At 44.4% G+C, this 20,655-nt stretch overlaps 1 protein-coding gene across 1 annotated transcript in view; it reads right to left on the bottom strand.

The window, feature by feature from the left end:
• The window catches only part of Mpp4 (membrane palmitoylated protein 4), a 30,771-nt gene extending 11,242 nt beyond the window's left edge, over nt 1-19,529 (bottom strand). Inside the window, exons 1-9 of the mRNA XM_040754224.1 lie at nt 19,440-19,529; nt 18,350-18,481; nt 17,624-17,705; nt 14,972-15,057; nt 12,392-12,463; nt 10,748-10,944; nt 9,879-9,949; nt 7,386-7,403; nt 6,052-6,090 (exon numbers count right to left, since the gene is read on the bottom strand). Of these exons, the coding sequence (XP_040610158.1) occupies nt 6,052-6,090; nt 7,386-7,403; nt 9,879-9,949; nt 10,748-10,944; nt 12,392-12,463; nt 14,972-15,057; nt 17,624-17,705; nt 18,350-18,481; nt 19,440-19,529 (787 nt within the window). The remainder of the gene's footprint in view (nt 1-6,051; nt 6,091-7,385; nt 7,404-9,878; nt 9,950-10,747; nt 10,945-12,391; nt 12,464-14,971; nt 15,058-17,623; nt 17,706-18,349; nt 18,482-19,439) is intronic.
• Between the last annotated feature and the right edge of the window lie 1,126 nt (nt 19,530-20,655).

Below are 20,655 nucleotides of genomic sequence, written 5' to 3'. Positions count from 1 at the left end.
TCAGTTTCAAGTTATTTTTACTTAAACCCCTTACAATTTAAACAGATCTGTTTTGATTATTGATATAATCAATAACAAGCATTTGTTCACAGGATGAACTCACATATGCAACCTTCTTTCTTTAACCTTCTTTTTACAAATTGTTTTGTTTGTTATGACAAGGCCTCGAGTAGTCTAGGCTGGCATTAAATTTGCTATGTAGCTGAGGGTGACCTTGAACTCATAATCTTCCTGCTGCCACCACTGCTGCTGCTGAAATTATAGGCAGATGCGACCTATCCCTAGTTTTAAGAAGGCATTTTAAAATACAAAGAAAACCCCAGGGCCTGGGGCAATGGCTCCATGGGTAACAGAGCCTGCTACTCTTCCAAAGGACTTGTGTTTGGTTCTGCACCTATGTTGGTGGCTCACAACCACCTGTAACTCTAGCTCCAAGGGATTTGATGCCCTCTTCTGGCCTCCACAAGCACCTATGTATACATGGCATAAGCTCACACAAGCACATGCACATAAATAAAAATTAAAATAAATCTGAAAAAGGAAAATAGCAGTATTAATCCCATCTCCTAGTCATTAGTCACGTTTTTCTACATTATGTAAATATGTTCACAAGGAAATCTCACTAACTTATAGATTCATAAAGCTTAATCGCCTTCATCACTCATTTAAAATGATCTCTATGAAACCGGATAGTTACTGATCTGGCCTTTAAAAGTCATCTCTTCTTGGGAATTATGCCACCACCTTATGGCAGTGAAAGACCTTGAGTGTAGCACTGCCTGGTATAGATGCAGGAGAAAAGGAACACTTACCTTCTGCAAGTTCCTCTGGATATTAGAGCAAGTACAGAAAGAGACATGAAAAATTAATCTTTGCAAAGATGGAGTTAACCATTAAATAAATGCGAATGACACAGCAGGAAAATCATGTCACCATCAGCAAAAACTGTAACTTGACAAGGCAGATGAAAATCACACAGTTGGGACTCACAAACTTATTTGATCTGACTCTACTGTTACGTGACAGTCACTTGTCCTGCAAGTTGTGTATCAAGACTGTTCCTGAAGGTGTTGTTTATCCATGAAGACTACTGATTGGCACAAAACTGTACTTGAAAGAAAATGTATGAAGGCAATGGCTTTGAGCCTTCTTTCTCCTCCCCCATGGCCACATTACCGCATTCCTGGGAAGGGGGTTAGTTAAGTGGATGGGCAGACTCTGCCACAGCTTGATGTCATCATTCCTCCACCCTGACTGGCCTAACACACACAGTTTCTTCTCCAGCTGGGAAGACTCGGGCAGCAGGGTGGGGGTGCTGTCTGAACACAAAGCAAACTGTTTGGGTATTTTTGTTTGTTATTATCTAGACATATTCAAGTGGCTGGATTTCTCTGCTGATGTTGTTACATGGTTTTTCTAGTTAAATAGGCTGTATCACTGCCTCCTGGAGAAATTCAAGAAGGTAACGTTACATTTCACTCCGAGGCAGAGACGGAAACTAAAGAGCTGGAACTAGTCACCAAGTTGTCCAAGCAATAGGAGTATCACCTACTGCCAAGGTTGATCTACTTAGACAACATGCCAGCTGGGCACTAACTATCCCTTAATTGAGCTTTTAAGAGAGCCAGATTTAAAAAGCACTCTTGGGAGCTTTGGGTTAGCTGCATGCTTTCCTTGGTAGTACAGGTCTTAGCAGATGGCTACCCTGTGAATGATGTCACAACCACAACACCAGCTAACACTCATGTATATAGTGCTTACTGTACGCTTAGCTCTGTTCTGATCGCCCTACTAATGTAGAATGTTATTCATTTTAGAGATTTGGAACCTGAAGGTCAAAGAGGTGGAGGGCCGCAGAGCCCACGGTCATATTGAACCCTGTGGCTCCAGTTTATAGAGTGCCCACTTCATAACACCCTCTCTCCATTCACAGAGCCTGTGAATATCTCTGGGTCTCAGGTATAGCTTTGGAGGGGAGAGCATTTTCTAGAAAAAAAAATTGATGAGATGACCAGAACAAAGAAGGGTGAATATAATCTAAAAATATTAGAATGAAGACAATTCTTAGTCAAGTACAGAAAGTTAAATTATCCATAATGAGCCAACTAGGTGATGGAAAACAGACATTTAGAAAAGGAAAAAATGTAAGTGGTAACTAAATAAGTGGTCCACAATTTCATCTGTCTTCATGCTATCTTTAATGACGAATACTTATAGGGACCTCTTTATCCTTTCTTTTTTTTAAAGATTTATTTATTTATTTATTTATTTATTTATTCGAGACAGGGTTCCTCTGTGGCTTTGGAGGCTGTCCTGGAATTCACTTGGTAGTCCAGGCTGGTCTCGAACTCACAGAGATCCGCCTGCCTCTGCCTCCCGAGTGCTGGGATTAAAGGTGTGCGCCACCAACGCCCGGCAAGATTTACTTATTTATATGCTTGCCTGCATGTATGCATGTGCACCATGTATATGTCTATTGCATGTGAAAGCCAGAAGAGGGCATCAGATCCCCTGGAACTGGAATTACAGGTGGTTGTGAGTCACCATATGGGTGAGGGGAACTGAGCTCAGGTGCTTTGCAAGAGCAGCCAGTGTTCTTAACCACACAGCCATCTCTCTGACTCCAGATCTCTCTATGTGTAGGAAGTGAACTCATAGGAGAAATAATCTATGACACATTTAATTTTAAAAGACTGATACAATGCCCTAACTCTATTGTCAAGGAAATTGTTAAACAAAGCCATTCATATTTGAGAAGTATACATATCAACACATAAATTTTTAGGCATTTTTTCCCAGCAGATTGAAGAAACAGTAGCGACTGATATCTACTTCAAATTATGAAGCCCTGTCTTTAAAAGCAGTGAGAAGACCACTGGACATTCCCTATAGAAGTATGGAAGAAAAAAGAGCAAAGGAACAGGTGGACTTTAACATTCAAGTGTCCTGCTCAGTGATGACAGGCTAGTTTATGTATCCATGATAAAGGGGGAGTTGCCTCAGTTAATACACAATACACCAAAAATTTAGAGACTGATGAAACAGGAAAACTGGGGATCAAGTGAGTAGCATACCCAGACAGGTTGCCCATTTAAACACAGAAACCATGCTGTAGGATCTATTCTGCTACTAATGAAGCCAATGGTAATTTGAAGAATAGATAATGGGAAGTGCCTTAATTATTACAAGTAATGTGTTAACAAAAAAGAAAGCTTATTCTTCATAAATGCTGGACTTTCCATCTTATTTGCTGTCCATGTGGAATGGAGTGTGAAAATAAAAGCCTTGGTAACTACAAGACAAAGTCTTTATTCTAAGTGTCTTCCACCAGAATGACTGCCTTCATTGTGTGAGTGTGTGTGTGTGTGTGTGTGTGTGTGTGTGTGTGCGTGCAGGCACACATTCTTGAGAGGGAGCGTGCGTGTCAGTCAACCTATGGAAGGTCCTCACCTTCCACCCCGTTTGAAGCCCTCCTCCACTGCGTGTGGCAGGCTAGCTGGCCTGCCAGCCTCCCATGATTCCCTTGGTGCTGCCTCACACTGCAGCACAGGAGCACTCTGATCACAGGTGCACACCTAGGTCCTCACGCTTATGAGGTGAGAACTTCATCCATGGAGCCATCTCCCCTGCCTTCTATACATTGGGCTACAAAAGTTTACATCACTATCATGTATTCAAGAGACGCTTATTTGTAACTGCAGTTGTTGTTGTCCAGTAGGAACACTTGAGGATCTAAAGACAACCCTTCACAGTGCAGGCTGGTTGCATATACTGCAGGACACTGGCGTTCCTTATCCTACCAGTTAGAGGATGCTACTATTCTCAATGTATGCAACAATCAAAAAGTGCCCCCAAAGAAATCCAGCTGCATCCCCATCCCCAGTACAGCCCTGGTCCTACTAGGAGCAACTGGTTAAGTGAAAATTATAGTATCTCATGTATAAATATAGTTTCAGTTCATGTCTGAAGTCTGAAATGTATTTGGAGATGTATAGAGGTAATGAAAAGCTACCATTATGAGGCAAATGAATCTAGCTATCATCTCACATGGTTTTATATTTTTATGCCTCATTTAAGCAGTTACTGTGTTATATCCCTAAATATTTTTAAATTATACCAAAATATGGAATATACATTTGTGAGTTAGTACTAAATATGTATTTTTTAACTTACCAGATTCAAAAGTTTCTTCATCTGTGATTTTCAGTGGAGGTGAAAAGCAAAATTATCGTTACATGACTGTCCTCACCAAGTCTACATTTTAGCAGTGTAAGCCTGGTCCATGCTTTGCCCATACACTGCCTTTAAAAAGTTTTTATTAGATCAAGATCGAGATCTATGGCATACATACATCTTAAATGAGATAGACAGAATTCAATAGTTGAGCTATGATAACCAAGAGGGATGCAGCATTAAATAAAGAAGTAAAATAATGTGAGAGAAGAAAATAAATTTAAAACGTGGAGCACCATAGGAAACGCCTCCAGACCACAGGATGACACAGGGAGCTGCTCTAGGAGTCATCAGTGTAGGGTGTGTTTGGCCTCTGCAGAGTCAAGGTCTCCCAGCCAGGGAAGGAGAATGAATTAATGAATGGATGGCTTGAGTAGCATTGTTCAAGTGATTGAGAGAGATGAGATTATTCAACCATCAGTAGTTGAAACAACTTTTGTTATTCTCATAAACTTATTTATTTAGTACTGTAGGTGAGAGAGGGGACACACACAAACACATAGAAGAGAGAGAGAGAGAGAGAGAGAGAGAGAGAGAGAGAGAGAGAGAGAGAGAGAGAGAGCACTGTCAAAGGCTGTGTGCGACTGTGTTTGGGGGAAGGTAGCAGGAGGACAGTGAGAACACACACCATTGTTTTTGTCTACAAAGAGTATGTTTGGAGGGACACTACAGGTGACTGCGGGCCCACAAGATGGCTCAGCAGGTAAAAGAACTTGCTTGCACAAGCATGGCAATCTGGGTTTGAACCTTGGAACCCAGTTAAAGGTGAAATAAAAGAGCTAACTCCAAAAGTTGTCTTCTGGCCCCTACACACCATCACCATCACCACCATCATCATCACCATCACCACCATCATCATCACCATCATCTTAAAAGGGGGAATTGAACAGGAAAGCACACAGAGAGGAACTTCTAATTGAATATGCTTTTGTGAATTGTGAACTATGCCGATATATTCATTAATGGAATTTAAATTTAAACTGTAGAAAGGAAATGAGTAGTACTCCAAGTTTAAAAACAAAGATTGTGGTTCCTGTTTTTTTTTCTAAAAAAAAGTGTTCACATTATTCTGCAACTGGTCTCAGAAATATATACATGAAATCTTTCAAAAGCATTTCTTTATTACTAAGCAGAATAGCCCATAACATCAATACAAAGTCACCCAGCAGAGCGGGTCATGGTTGCTCATACTTGTAATCTGTGCACTCAGGAGGCTGAGTCATGAGGATAGCTGAACGTTAGAAGACAGCCTAGACTAGGTGGTTAGTACTAGGTCAGCCTGAGACAGAGTGAGAGCCTGTCTCAAAAGAAAAGCAAGCCCACCTGTCAGACCAATGCCTGTCCAGCCGGCTTCCTCATAAAACCTAGGGGCTCAAGAGCCAGTCCTAACACCACTGTTAAATTCAAGAAAAATCTTTTCAGAGTTTGCAAAACCCAGCAACTACAGAAATAGAACCCATTATTATCTACCAAGCCTAAAATCATTAAATGTAATAGCAAAAATATATTTTGCATTTTAAATATTTGGTATCACACTCCTCATCTATTCCACATGGAGCATGGGCATTTCCTGTTATCCCACCATCTCACTGGTTATCTCTGTGTCCTGAGACAATTTCCAAGACGGAATCCTGGAGACACCCCAGCTTTGTTTCTCCTTCTAAGTGTAGAGCTACAATAAAGGCGTATGGGTGGGTTCATTTTACACATGCCTCCCAGAGGAAAGGACTGTGGCCCCTTGACACCTCTGCTTCTGGTCACCTAGAGCTCAAGTGCTTCCCCTTTCTTCCCACGGCAACGCAATCAGGGGAATGTTACCTGCTTCCACACACTTCTCATCAATCTTCATGCTGTCGTCTACAAAAGAGGGTAGACAGGGACTCAGATGTGCCCACATTAAAAACAAAATCCTACTGAGGCTGTGTCGGCCAAACACAGACCACCCTTCAGTACACCCTTAGAACTACTGCTCTATTGGAGCGATAAAACAAATTCTACTGTATCAGAGAGGGAAAATGTGTGTTGTGAACACTAGGACACAAAACGCTACAACTTAAGCAGTGTTGGCTGTGCTCATAGTGCCGGAAGTGTGCAGCCTGCCGGAAAAGGCATCAACAGCGACGCCCACCGGTGGATCCTGACTATTACAGCGCTGCCCGGCCCGGCAAGCGACCCCACTGGTGCAGCAGCAGCACACTTGTTTGGGGCTGGCCAGCTACTCTCTGATTGCATTTGAAGCCTGTTCTGTGGAAAGAAATGCAAAACTGATATCAACAACCTGGAGCAAAAACTATGACTTGGATGTCATAGGCCTGAGGGCATAATTTACTATCGATGTGTGGCCAAACTGCCTTCTAAATATTCATGTTTGTACCCCAAGACCAGTGCTGCTATCCATCTTAGCCAGAGAGACTTCTTCTTGCAGTAGAAACACTACAGAATCTCATCCCTGGTCAAAAGGCAAAAACTACTTCCCTCATCACAGCTGAGAAGAGAGACAGAAACAGAAACATGCAGAGAGTAACGAGAGAGACAGAGACAGTGAGACGGAGACCCAGAGACACACAGAGAGCAATGAGAGAGACAGAGACACACAGGGAGTGACAAAAGAGACAGAAAGACACACGGAGAGCAACGAGAGAGAGGAGAGAGAAAGAAGAGAGAATTAACATGCAGATGGCTGAACAAGAACAAACAGAAAGGTAATTCCCAAAGGTTCCACTTAACCGCCAACACAGGCATCCAGATGGAAGCTAGAACCTCTAGACTACCTGTTTTCAGCTTCAGACAACCATTCATTATCTTTTTCTGAACCTCTATTTTTTCATACAAAGGATGAGAATAACAGTAATTTCCTGACAATATCACAAAGTTTGTATAAAACAGTTGAAACAAAACCTGTTGGACTTAACTCCCACTGAGCTCTTATACTGCACTCTGTTAGACTCCAGAGGTATAACATGATGTATAAACACTATGTCCCCCTCCTTGATCTCTCAGATCGGGATAATTACCTTTCTTGTGCTAACACACTACCAGATATACAGGGAAAGCTTCTCATAGCTGAGTGGAGCAGAAATGAATTTGGAAGGCTAGAGGAAATTCCTAGGAGTATTTGGAGATAAAGGTATTTTCCTGAATCTGTTTCTTACCTTCTTCCATAGAAAATGCTGGAAACAGGGAGAAAAAGGAATAGTGGTTCACATTCTTGCTTTTTTTTTTAGATTAATTTACCATAAGAAAAGCAAAGCACCAACGTTGCAATTAGTATTGTGGGATTTATGAAGTTAGGACAGCATTTTGTAGGAACTCAATTCTAGGATGGAAGGAAGGGACAGAGTAGGGGAGGAGAGGGAGGGAGGGCATGAAACTGGGTTGCAAATAAATGCATTATGGTAAACAACTTTTTACTAATCATCATGATCTAACATAGGAATATAATTTTCAAAAACTTGATTAATTAAGTGGTCCATTCCTCTTAACTAGTAACCTGTGCATGACACATGTTTCTACATGGTAAGATTTAAACAGAGCAGAGGAAAAAAAAAGAACATTTACCACAGCATCATTCATGACAGCTAAAAGAAATGACCTAGTAGTTTGGGTCTGATGTCACTCCATCAGAAGCGTTCCCTTAGAGATGTCATCCTGCAAGTCAACAGCTCTGGTCTGAGGTTCCCAGACTCAGGGCTGGGCACCAACACTAACAGGGCCAGGCAAACAACTTTCTATTTGGACTTCTAAAAATCATAACGTAACTCATACAAGGCACATAGGCAGATTTCATGTCAACCTCTAGGCATACTAGTTACCAGATACTAACTAGAAACTAATAGCATCTCCATGAACCCTTGACAAATGAAACAGGAAAATGAACTAAGTTTTTTTTCCTTTTTCAAAATAAAACGAATCATCATGAGGAAGGTTATGGTGTGAAAATGCTTCTGGAGAAAAAGAGAAGAAAATGTGGCATTCGAGCTATTGCTGTAGCATGGAGACTCATGTCTGTCACTGTAGACATAGGTCTGTAACTGAGTGATGAATTAACACAGTGTCAGGGAGAAGGCACTGCATGGATGTGTTCTCTGTGAGCTGAGTTGGTGTACACTTGTAACCGAACACTTGGGTGGCAGAGGCAGGAGGATTGGGGTTAAAGTCATCCTCAGCCGCATAGCCAGTCCTAGGTCAGCCTGGGCTACATGGGACACTGTCAAAAAAAAAAAAACCCTATTCATAGTCATTGTGATATTTTTCAATGCAAAATTGAAGGAAACATAAACAGAAAGGCATGCCATTTGCAAATCAGTGATACTGGTCCTGCTGCTGTCCATGGTCTACACTGAGTTTCCTCTCTGTCCTTTCTGTCTCCACCTGTCCCCTGCTTTAACCCCCATCGGGCTACCAGAAGGCAATTCCTGAGGGTACCGCTCAGCAGGCTCCAGTTTGCTTCTGCTGTCTGTCACCTACCTTGGCCACTGTCTCCCACTGTCAGCAGCTTTATTAAGAAAGCCCTAAGAAGTTTACAAGCACTTATGGCCAAGGATTCCTTCCTGATCCCTCTCCTCCTATCATGTGAAGAGCCCTGCATAATGATCACACTGAATTTCTTAAGTGATGACCCAGTCTCGCAGTTAAGCAAAAAGGCCCAGGACTGGGGCCTGGGACATTACCTAGTGGGAGAGTGCTCACTTAGTGTGCACCAAGTCCTAGGTCCAAGCTACAGTACAAAAAAAAAAAAAAAAAAAAGGAAAGGGATGGACTGGAGGGCTGGCTCAGTAGTTAACGAGTAGTAAAACTAGTCCCAAGGATTCTGATGCCCTCTTCTGGCCTCCTGGGACACTGCATGTATGTGGTACACAGACATTCGTGCAGGCAACACACACACACACACACACACACACACACACACACCAACACATAAAATAACTTTAGGAAAATAAATCTTAATATTAAAAAGACACAAAGGGAGATTGTACAATGGCAAAGACACAGACGCATATCCAGGTATGACACCCACAGAGTTGCAGGGCCCTTAAAGGACTTGAATTGGGGGCGAGTGACTTAAGCATTTTCAACATGGGACTGTGTCTGGTTTGTGCTGGTTGGTTTTTGTCAACTCCACATAAACCTCAATATATCTGGGAGGAGGAACTCTTGATTGGGAAAAATGCCTCCATCATATTGGCAAGTCTGTTGGGGCATTGTCTTGATGAACAGCTGATGAGGGAGGGCCCAGCTCACTGTGGCTGGTGCCAACCCTCTGCTGTGGTCCTGGGTTGTATAAGCAAGCAGGCTGAGGCAGCCATGAGGAGCAAACCAGTACCCAGTGCTTCTCCTCTGCTTCCGTACCTGCCTCCAGGTTCCTACGTGACTTCCTATGACGTGGAGGTGTAAGCAAAGTAAACTCTTTCCTCACCAAGTTGCTTTTCGTGGTTTTTATCACAGCAATAAAAAATGCTTAGAGTCCTTTTGTCAACGGAATGCTAAAGGAATGACAGCCTGTGGTGTTGGATTTCTGATGGCTAGTTCTGGGGAAGATTATCTTGGGATCCCTCTTTCAGGCAGACAACCAGCCTGAGATAGGGAGCAGCCTTCTTGGGTGTGTGTGCTGAGTTGGTGGTCTCTGCACACACTCATATACGCACATTTACACCGGGTGGATTTGAGGCAGGTGTGAGGTTGGTACGGCTGAGACCACCAGAATTCCCGCTGCTTCCTAAGCAGAAAGAAAACAAAGACTGGCTTACTTTACAGTACAGGTTCTCTTGGGGCCATGGCACTGAATATGCATTTCAGAAGACACAGAAAGATGTCTGGTTCCATCACACCATTCCATTGAGCCTGGGACAGCGGCTGTACCGGATTCCCACCAACGTTTCCAGAACACTCTTCCTTTCCTTAAGAGTCCCCCACTTGAAATGTCATTCGTCATTCTTCCTGGCTGCTCCCCTGCTCTCAGCACTAGTTGCAGTTTTGGATGGCTTCAAGCAGGCAAATGTCCCCTCTGACACCTGGGCCTCTTGGGGCCTTTATTCTCTATCCAACAGTCTTTGGCTCTTCCTGCCTCTCCCACCGCCACGCCCTGGGGCCGTGCAGAGCTGCCAACTTTGCAGGACTTGATTTCTCACACCCCTCTTTCCTACCAGCACCCCCACCATCACAATCCCAGTGATCTGCTATAATCCATTAATCTTACTTCATGACCCAATCAACTCCTAAATGCCTTGCCTTTAGTACTGTTTCATCACATGCATGGTGGATTGGGTCAACACACTCATACCATAGGAATGTTTAGATTTAATTTAGTCTCACAAATGCTTTTCTATCCCTTCTAGCTGATACAACTATTCTGGTCCCCTTAGTATTTAAGAAGCTCAAAGTCTATCCGTAAATTGACATTTTCATAAACTTTGGTGTCTATGCTCTTCCATCTGCTTTATCACATATTCAGGAACTAGATGTCCCAAGCACTGCCTGGTGGTCTAATCCCCTTGCCAAGAGTGATCTCCCTTACCTCTTCAGGAGGTGATTAGAAGGGATTAGCCCGGCACAGATGGCAAGGTCAGAGATTTTCCGGGCCTGCCACCAGAGGGCATCGTTCTGGTCTACAATCTGTAGAATGTCTCCTTTCAGAAAAGGCAATCCAGCATCCATGCAGGGGATGTCAGGATCCTCCTGGGGCCAGTAGTCAATCATGGCACGAACATGAACCTGGCAGCAGGTGCATATTGGTACTATCAGAAGAATGCTTGCCCAGGAACCATCTCAACTTGAAACCATCACCCCAATCTGCCCTCTCCCTTTTCTACCCTCACCATAAAAGGGAGGTAGTTGTTCTTCTAAACTAAATGCTGGAGGGTGAGGGGTGTTGTTGGTATCTTGGTCACAGGGCATAGAGAAATCAGGACGATTCTTCCTCCCTGCTAGTTAGCTGCTGGGGAGGAACTGTCATTGACAGCTTTACTTCTCTGTGGACCTGGATGTAGTGATACCAACCAGTCAGGCAAAGTGAGATCTTTGGTGCAACAGTGGCAAGTCTGTTATGGCCACAACCAACCACTTTCCAGTTGGACATGATGTTCACTCCATAGAAAGAATTCACATTCAGTACTGTAAACACAGTCAAAAGTCTGTAGCCAGCGTAGGAGGTCATAGACCCTAGTGAGAAGCCACTGCTGACGTTTTGCTAAATGGACATGATGTATCTGTCAAATTGCCTTCCCAACAGTCGTGCTTATGCCCATTGAACAGTGCTGCCGCTAGCTCTGGTCAGAGAAATTTCTTTTTGCAGTGGCCATCAGTTACTGCAAAGACTCTTAAGTGGTCAGAGTATTGAGACTACAGATTATTGGATGAATAGCCATAAATGGGACATCTATATTATCTTTAGCTCAAAGAACATTGTAGAAGAGGCAGAAATAATGTATGAGCCAGAGGAAGTGGGAGGAGTGGTGTGGACACTGATTTACAAGAATGATGTTGCTGCTGACTCTTTAACTTACACTGTGGTTACCTACATGACTGGGCAGGTCTTGTCATAGGGCTCATGGGGTCCCACCCACCTCAGGATTTATAAACAGTCAATGGTTTATGGGAAGACATTTGCTTCAGTGTTAACAACTCCACTAAATCTCACTGACACACATATGCAAACAGATACACACACACAGACACACAGATACATACCACATAGACATGTACACACACACACACAAGTACATGTATGTACATACACACCAAGTACACACAGATATGAAAATAGAAATAGTGCTATAGTTAGGAAGATAAAGAATATTAATGAGAGTAGGACATGAGTTGCATTAGACGTAATCAAAATATATTATATATGTATGAACATGCCATAGTGAAACCCATTACTATATACACTAAAGTGTGCTAATTGAGATTTTAAAATGTGTTGTAGAACAGAATCTCTTAGTTCTGAAGTATTTTTGTTCAAATTTTCACGATTTTTGATGCTGCATCTTAATTTCCCTTTGTTGCATGTCCTTTACCCATTCTCCATTTCAGGCCATCAGCACTGAGAAACATCGAGAATATTGAACCCTTGTCCAAAATTGCATAGTGAATAGGACTGTTAGACGTCACACTTGGCAGCTGCCCTTGTGTGGGAGGCGAAAGGACGGGAAGTTCTTACCATCTTCTGGCTGCTCACAGGAGGGGCGGCCACTGGGACCACCTTGAACATGATCGTGCCACAAGACATAGCCTAGAAGACAGCACAGAGGAGAAGGGCAAAGCATGGACTGCGGTGCAGAGGTGGAGTGATATCCCTGGTCTAATGACACCATTCACCGCAGTGACTGTCACAGGGGTCCACAGCTAATTGTCACCACCCAGAAATGGAAACCGGGAAGCAATTTATCTCTGTACCTGCCTCAGTGCAGAAACACACACTGAGGTGGTCTCTCTGCAGGACCCTCAACGCACTGTGGATGGGCGCCCCACTCAGCAGGGTCTCTCTCCCACACACAACATCTGTGACACCCTTCCTCACTTGTCATTCGGTGAGCATTTCCTGAACACTCACATCTGAGCCAGCTGCCCCAGCCTGAGAAGAAGGATAAGGGGGTCTCCCGAGTCTTCTGAGGGAGCCAGCAAGCTTCCAAACTAAAAATGAACAGGGGAGAAGAGACCCTCCTGGTTCGATGTGGTTACAAACCCTGGGACAGGCATCGGATCAGCGAGACCTCACTCTTACTCTTGGCAGCTTCCCAAGCGTTGTCCTGGCCGATCCACAGTGGGAGCCGGGCAGGCAGCTGGGGTAGAGAGCTGCTTGGTTGATATCTAAGATGGATATACTTCAGATTCCCACTGCAGGACCTTCCACTCCACATGGAATGTTGAGGTGGTCGCTTACGAAATATTTACCTTTTCTGTATTTCTTACCACTCTCACCTCAGGCTCTCAGCCACCACTGTGAAAATCTGGAGTGAACCTAGGGACCTTGGGTGTACTGGGACAGATGTGTATCTGGTGGGATGGGTACCTGGGGTGTTCCTGGGGATGATGTGTCCCTGGGGAGGTGTGTCCCTGGGAAGATGTGTCCTTGGAGATGATGTGTCCCTGGGGAGATGTGTCCCTGGGGAGATGTGTCCCTGAGGGGATGTGTCCCTGGGGAGATGTGTCCCTGAGGGGATGTGTCCCTGGGGAGATGTGTCCCTGGGGAAATGTGTCCCTGGGGAGATGTGTCCCTGGGGAGATGTGTCCCTGGAGATGATGTGTCCCTGGGGAGGTGTGTCCTTGGAGATGATGTGTCCCTGGGGAGATGTGTCCTTGGAGATGATGTGTCCCTGGGGAGATGAGTCCCTGGGGAGATGTGTCCCTGGGGAGATGTGTCCCTGGGGAGATGTGTCCCTGGAGATGATGTGTCCCTGGGGGGATGTGTTCCTGGAGATGATGTGTCTCTGGGGAGATGTGTCCCTGGAGATGATGTGTTCCTGGGGTGATGTGTTCCTGCGGAGATGTGTCCCTGGGGTAGGTGTGTCCCCGGGGAGATGTGTCCCTGGAGATGATGTGTCCCTGGGGAGATGTGTCCCTGGAGATGATGTGTCCCTGGGGATGTGTATCTGGAGGGATGTGTCCCTGGGGGGATGTGTCCCTGGGGATGTGTATCTGGGGGGATGTGTCCCTGGGGAGGTGTGTCCCTGGGGGATGTGTCCCTGGGGGGATGTGTCCCTGGGGATGTGTACCTGGGGGGATGTGTCCCTGGGGAGATGTGTACCTGGGGGGATGTGTCCCTGGGGAGATGTGTCCCTGGGGGGATGTGTCGCTGGGGGGATGTGTCCCTGGGGAGATGTGTCCCTGGGGGATGTGTCCTGGGGAGATGTGTCCCTAGGGGGATGGGCGTTGCCTTGCTTCTCTGAGGAATAAGTGCTGAATTGCTGACCATTCTGACAAGCGAGAATGGGAATTGGTCATGGAAGACTGAGGTGCACAGGCATACAGGCTGGGTGGACACTGGACCCTCCTTAAACCACTTTGGTTTCTAAAATTCCCAGCACTGGCTACCAAGGAGCAGGAACAGACCCAAGGAACCACTATTCCTGCCCACATGATGCCTTCTGGTGACCTCTCTTCCCACCCACCCAAAGGTGCTCAGAGAAAGATGTAAACATACTTAAGTTGTCTGAACATATTAGGGAGCAAGGGAATATCTCTCATGTCCAAACTCTCAGAAACCCCACTCTGCCCAAGCTGTTTCCCACTGAGCACAGGTGATGAGGGACTTGTGTGTGTGTGTATGTTTGTGTGTGTGTGTGTGTGTATGTTAGTATGTGTGTATGTGTGTGTGTGTATATATGTGGTATGTGTGTCTGTATGTGGTGTATGTGTATGTGTATGTGTGGTGTGTGTATGTGTATGTGTGTGTATATGATGTGTGTGTATGTGCATGTGTGTGTCTGTGTATGTGTGTGTGGTGTGTGTATGTGTGTGTATATGGTGTGTGTGTGTATGTGTGTGTATATGGTGTCTGTGTGTGTGTGTGTGTGTTGGAGGAGACAGCTGATCCTGTGGAGGAGATGCTTCCCGGCCTTCACCAGAACTTCTGGGGATTAAACGCGAAGCTTGATGAGTTACATGGTAACAGAAAAGGTCTAGGTTGGAGACAGAAAGCTGCCAAGAGGGACTCAAGCGCTACCACAGTACAGGACACGCACCATGGGACTTGGCTTGCCACTAAGTCACTAACAAAGAGTGGAGGTAAGACACTCACCAGAATATGGATCACTTGCTCAGGGTCCAGGCCCTCTACGGAGATACCATTAACTTCCACCAACTTGTCTCCAGCATACAGCAACCCTAGGTAACAGAAACACAGAGGAAGGGCTCAAAGAAATAAAACAGAGGCCACTATCCAATAACTACACGCTCGTGACTCCACGCATGCTTGAAATTTTCAAATAAAAAATGTTTACTCCAACTTATACCACCATAACTGTCTGTGAGAGCTCTATTTTCTACCTCTTTGCCAACTCCCAAGAGTGATTCAGTATTTGTTCTCTACTCTGATGTAAAATGGTACCAAAATACTGGCCAGAAGAACACTAGAGATATCAGGGTGGTGAGTAAATGACACATGGAAATGGAAAGGAATAGACTATTCTTCAAAGGGTTCAGTGTGAAGGAATTTGGGGGATAAGAGGAACTGGGTGTGGTGACACACATCTATAACGCCAGCATCAGGGAGGTGAAGCTGGGGAATAGTGAGTTCAAGGTCACAGCTCAGTGGTAGAGCACCTGCCTACCATGTTCAAGGCCTAGGTTCAGTCCCTAACAACATACACAGACACAGATACAGACACACACACACACACACACACACACACACACGCATGCACACATACACACAAATAAGCATACATATATACCCACATAAAAACATGCATACATGTACACACATATGAACGCACACATAAACACATACACACATATAAGTATACACATATAAACACACACAGACACATATACACAAATGCACATGCAAAACACATACATATAAGCACACATATACACATAAACATACTTACACATATACATAAACACACATATAAACATACATACATATACTTATATAAATACACAAACATACAACACATAAACACACATATATATATAAATATACATATACATACACACCTATAACCATACACACACACATAGACACACATACGAAGCTGGAGCCTTTAACTCTGTTGTTCTAAAGCATTGTAGGAGGCCTGTATGTCAGAATAATGGACAGTGCATTTTAGTTTAAAGGTACAGAGAAGGAAGGACTATACAATCGATTCCTCAGTATAAATAAGTAATGAACACTTAAGGAGATGGGAATTCAGATTCCACACTGTACAATGCTTGGGTGGCCATGGGCCTAAGGAAAATGAAATACATTGTTCTGCTAAAGGATCACAGCAATAAAATGGCTCCCAGCAACACCTTGCTATACCCAGATATCAGTGCCTTGCTCAGCCACCATCAGAGAAGCTCCCTCCTACAGTGGATGGGAACAAATCCAGAGACCCACAGCTGAACAATGTGCAGAGAGTGAGTCGGGGATGCACTCAGCCCTAAGTGGGATGTCTTCATCAACCCCCCCTCCGGGTTCAGGGAACTATGAGAACGCGGGGGTGGAGGACTGTAAGAGTCAAGGGGATGGATGACACCGAGGTCGAGGACACAGTGTCTTGCAGACACAACAGGACTGACACATCAACTCAGAAACTGGCAGCATGCAGAAGTCCAAGTCACACAGGGTCCCAGCACTGAGAGGGAAAATGACAGGAGCCCTAACAAAGAAGCTGGCTCCAATTGTCAGCTACTTGCAAAGGAAAAAATCAGTTTTCTCTAATGGAGTCTCACTGGGTATACAGACCACGCCCACACCCAGCAGCAGATGGCACACACAAAACAAACTCAACGGCATTTTTGTAGATTTTTTTTTTGATCATGTATTGCTTTGTTTGGACATTTTTACCTCACTGGTCGATTGCTTATATATTGTGGTCTCCAATTTTGTGTTTTGTTTGTGTATGTTTCTCATGCTTTTTCTGATTTTTTTTTAAGTTTAGTTCTGGTTTGTTTGTTTTCTAGAGAAAGGAGAAAGAAGGAGCTGGATGGGTGTGAAGATGGGGAGGATCTGGGAGGAGATAGAGGAGGGAAATCTGTGATCAGGATATACTGTATGGAAAAATTATTTTCAATTTTAAAAAGAAAAAAGCAAATACCTTGACTATTACATCATGTTCTACACAAGTTGTATTTTAACACTGTAGCTTGCTAATATGCGTGACTATTATGTGTTGATATTTTCTAAAGGGAACTTGCAATGAGGAACTCCATAGGATTTTCTAGAAGGGTGCCGGGCTGCCAGTCACTTGCAGGTTCCAGAGGGCAGTGGGGAGCCAGCACATGAGGCCACTGTGGACGCAGAGGCGAGAGGGGGGGTGTGACAGGCAGAAAGCAGAAGCACTGGGTGGCAGAGCTCTCCCGTGTTGGAAGCAGAGGGGTCAAAGGGCTGGAAATACAGAATCAGGGACTTGAGTCCCGACTCAAACTGAGTAACCTGATCAAATTAATTACTGCTCCTCCATGGGACCCAGTTCTTCTATCTGTGAAATGTCATGATAATGCTTGCTTAGTCTGGTTGCCTTGAGAATGTTCACAAGAATGCATCCCCATGTAGGGGCTCTCTGAACGAGGGTGCTGGAGTCCCTTGGAACATTTGTCCCTGGTTTCTTTACTGCTCTAGCCAAGGAAAGGGACATCTGAAGGCCCTGATATAATTGCAGAAAGAGACTTATTGCTTCTGGAGAAACCACAGACTCCAGTGTCCCCTGTGTCTGGCTTACACCGTGCCACCCCAGCTTACCACTCCTCTCCACCAGCCCGCCATGGATGACCCTGGCCACCAGGATGTCCCCTGTAATCTCGTGGCGCTTGATAGTGGCCCCCTGAAGAGAGAACACAATAGATCTGGGCTTACTAACATGACTATCTTTCTGGTAGCTCCCCTTAGCACGGCTCTTGTCTTTCAGACCGGGGATATTTTATTACTAACCAGAAGTTGCCCCCATCTCCCTGTAGCATCAACCACATCATGCTATCAAAAAGGAAAGGCCTCTATATGATATACAGACATACAATATTTAGAACCTTCCAAAAATAAAGTGCCTATGATTGTAGCCTAATATAAATAAGTGCTCTTAGGTAATCAATTAATCAATTAATATCTTACCCACTTCCTATTAGTAGAAGAGAAAGATGTAGGCCAATGTATTAGAACTGAGTAAAATGCATGAACAACAAATAAAAATATAATACAGATGTTTTGTTTTCACCAAAGAAGTTTATGTCTTGTCTTCTTGTAAAAGAAAAACACTAAACAGAAACCTTTTGATCATGAAAACATGACCAGCAGTGCATTTGAACCACAGGAACAACTACACTAGCAGGAACAGTTACACCAGCTATCATTTAATTATCTCCACTCTGTGTGTGATTGAGACAGAACTGCATTCAAGTAACTATTAGATATGACTTAGATCACAGTGGACCCTGGCATCACCCTAAACAAAAGATAGAATTATTTCCTTACCAGGGGCTGGTGGTTTTTCACCAAACAAACAATCCTCATTGCTTCCTCACTGTCCGGGATATCGTCTGGCAGTGGGGGTAGATGGGGTTCAAAATCCTTCTGAGCTACTGTGTCATGGGCACTGAGCAAAGCCTGGGAACAGAAAGGCAAAGACGAGCAAATGTCACACGTGGCACATGAGCATCTCAAAGACGGTGACATGATACTATATAAGACACACAACCACAAACGCTACACCTACATGTCAGGCACAGTTCTAAGCAAATATCAGTCAACAGTCACCCTATGAGATAGGTATATTTATTACTCCCTGTTTGCAGACAAGGGGTCAGGGAATAAAGAGGTTAAAAAGTGCACAGCAATCTCTTCCAGGGACTGGAGAGATGGCTCAGAGGTTAAGAGGTTAATAAAGAGCTTGCTGTCTTTCAGTGGACCTGGGTTCTGCTCCCAGCGCCTATACCAGGCAGCTTACAATTGTCTGTGACTCCAGTGCCAGGGGATCTGATGCCCCCTTCTGGTCTGTGCAGGCATCTGCACACATGTGGTGCACATAACCACCAGCCCCTGGTAAGAAAATAATTCTATCTTTTGTTTAGGGTTATGCTAGGGTCCACTGTGATCTAAGTCATATCTAATAGCTACCTGAATGCAGTTTTGTCTTAATCACACACAGTGGAAATAATGGCATGACAGCTAGTGTGATATACATATATGCAAATAAATACATATCTAAAATAATTTCATATATTGTATTCAAAACTCAAAATCTTCCCAATGTGGAAAGTAAGGAGATTATTTCTTTGTAAGCAGAAGCTACCCCAGATGACTGCCCAGAATTCTAGAGGGATAGTATCCTTTTGGGAGAACAAGACACCCTAGAAAGCTCTGGGTGCCTCCTCATACGTGTGACAGCACTGGTTCAAGGATTAGTCAATCACATGTGAGCCCCATACCTTCAAGTTTAATCTGTTGGTCGTCTGTGTCAGAAACAATATATATCCAGAGATACATTTTATATCATTTTTATTTACTATTCCACCTCTGTCATATGCCAGATGGACAGACTTTGTCCATTTTAGCAAGTGCTTACCTTGCAGTGTGGAGCCTGGAGGACTTGTCTTAGCTCTTGGATCTCAGGAGAACTGGAGGCCTTGGGCAGCAGCTCCAAGACCTGATTCATGACGAAACAATGTACATCATAAAGTATTCTTAAGCCAGGTGTCTTATACCTGTAATTGTAGCACTTGACAGACTGAGTCATGAGGGTCACCAAAACTCTGAAGCTAGCTTGGCTACAAAGTGAGTCACAGACCACCTCCATTCTTTGAGTAGAAAATGGGAACAATAATTTTTTTTAATTTAAAAGTGTACCATTTTATCAGCAATTTTGATACTTGCTGCAAATGTGAAATGACTTAGAATGAGCTATAGACCCGCTTTCAGAGTATGAATCCTCAGCAGCCATTAATCAGTGCCCATGGCCAAATAAAACATGCAGGTTATAGGCTTCACGCCTGTCCACCGGGTTGCAGTGAGTAAGGTGCCATGCGTATGGTATCCTGCAGACAACTGGGGACAGTTTGAATCGCTGATTGCTGGAATGGAGTGTTGGGCCTAAAAAGGCTCCGATGTGAGGCCCAGTGTAACCTCCTGAGCCTGGCTAGAGTTTGGCGACCTGTCTCTGGCCTGTAACCTCCACGTTGGGGTGACTTAGCAAGGCCTGATGTAAGACTGCCCCATGCCTAGCTACCTGCCAGCTTGGTGGAATATTATTGGCCCTTACTCCTCTAGTCCTTTACTCCATCCTAAGATTCCCATCCCCTACCTCAGCCCTACATACGTTCCTGCCTATTGGAATAAATCGAGATCCTGCTTTGACAAGTCTCCCAACTCAGTGTGTATTTCTCCCTGGTAACTAGGAGGGGTGGTGGTCTGAGTCGCCAATACTCACAATCCCGCTCAGCCCGGGCAGCTGGACAGGTTCTTCCCCAGCCCTACCTGCCGGAGGACCCGGCAATGGAGGTTACAGTCTCTTCCTTCTTTCTCCCCCTCCTCTTTGATTTTTTCTATGACTTTGAACACATTTTATGTAATGGACATAAAACAAAAAAAATCTCTGTCTCTCTCTGTCTCTCTGTCTCTCTGTCTCTCTCTCTGAGTTCACATCCTAGTGAGAAGGTGCAGGCAATAAATGAAACAGAAATGAACATTTTTGTCTGATCTGAGTTAAGAGGGAAAATAAAGCAGGGAGGTTGGCCAGGGAGTTCTAGGAAGGAGTCCAGTTTTAGATGAGTGGCCAGGAAAAG

Source organism: Mesocricetus auratus, unplaced genomic scaffold, assembly GCF_017639785.1.
Source record: "Mesocricetus auratus isolate SY011 unplaced genomic scaffold, BCM_Maur_2.0 Super-Scaffold_100010, whole genome shotgun sequence".
Taxonomy (NCBI): Eukaryota; Metazoa; Chordata; class Mammalia; order Rodentia; family Cricetidae; genus Mesocricetus; species Mesocricetus auratus.
The sequence above is the reverse complement of the archived record's forward strand: the minus strand, read 5'-3'. Positions and strand labels throughout refer to the sequence as shown.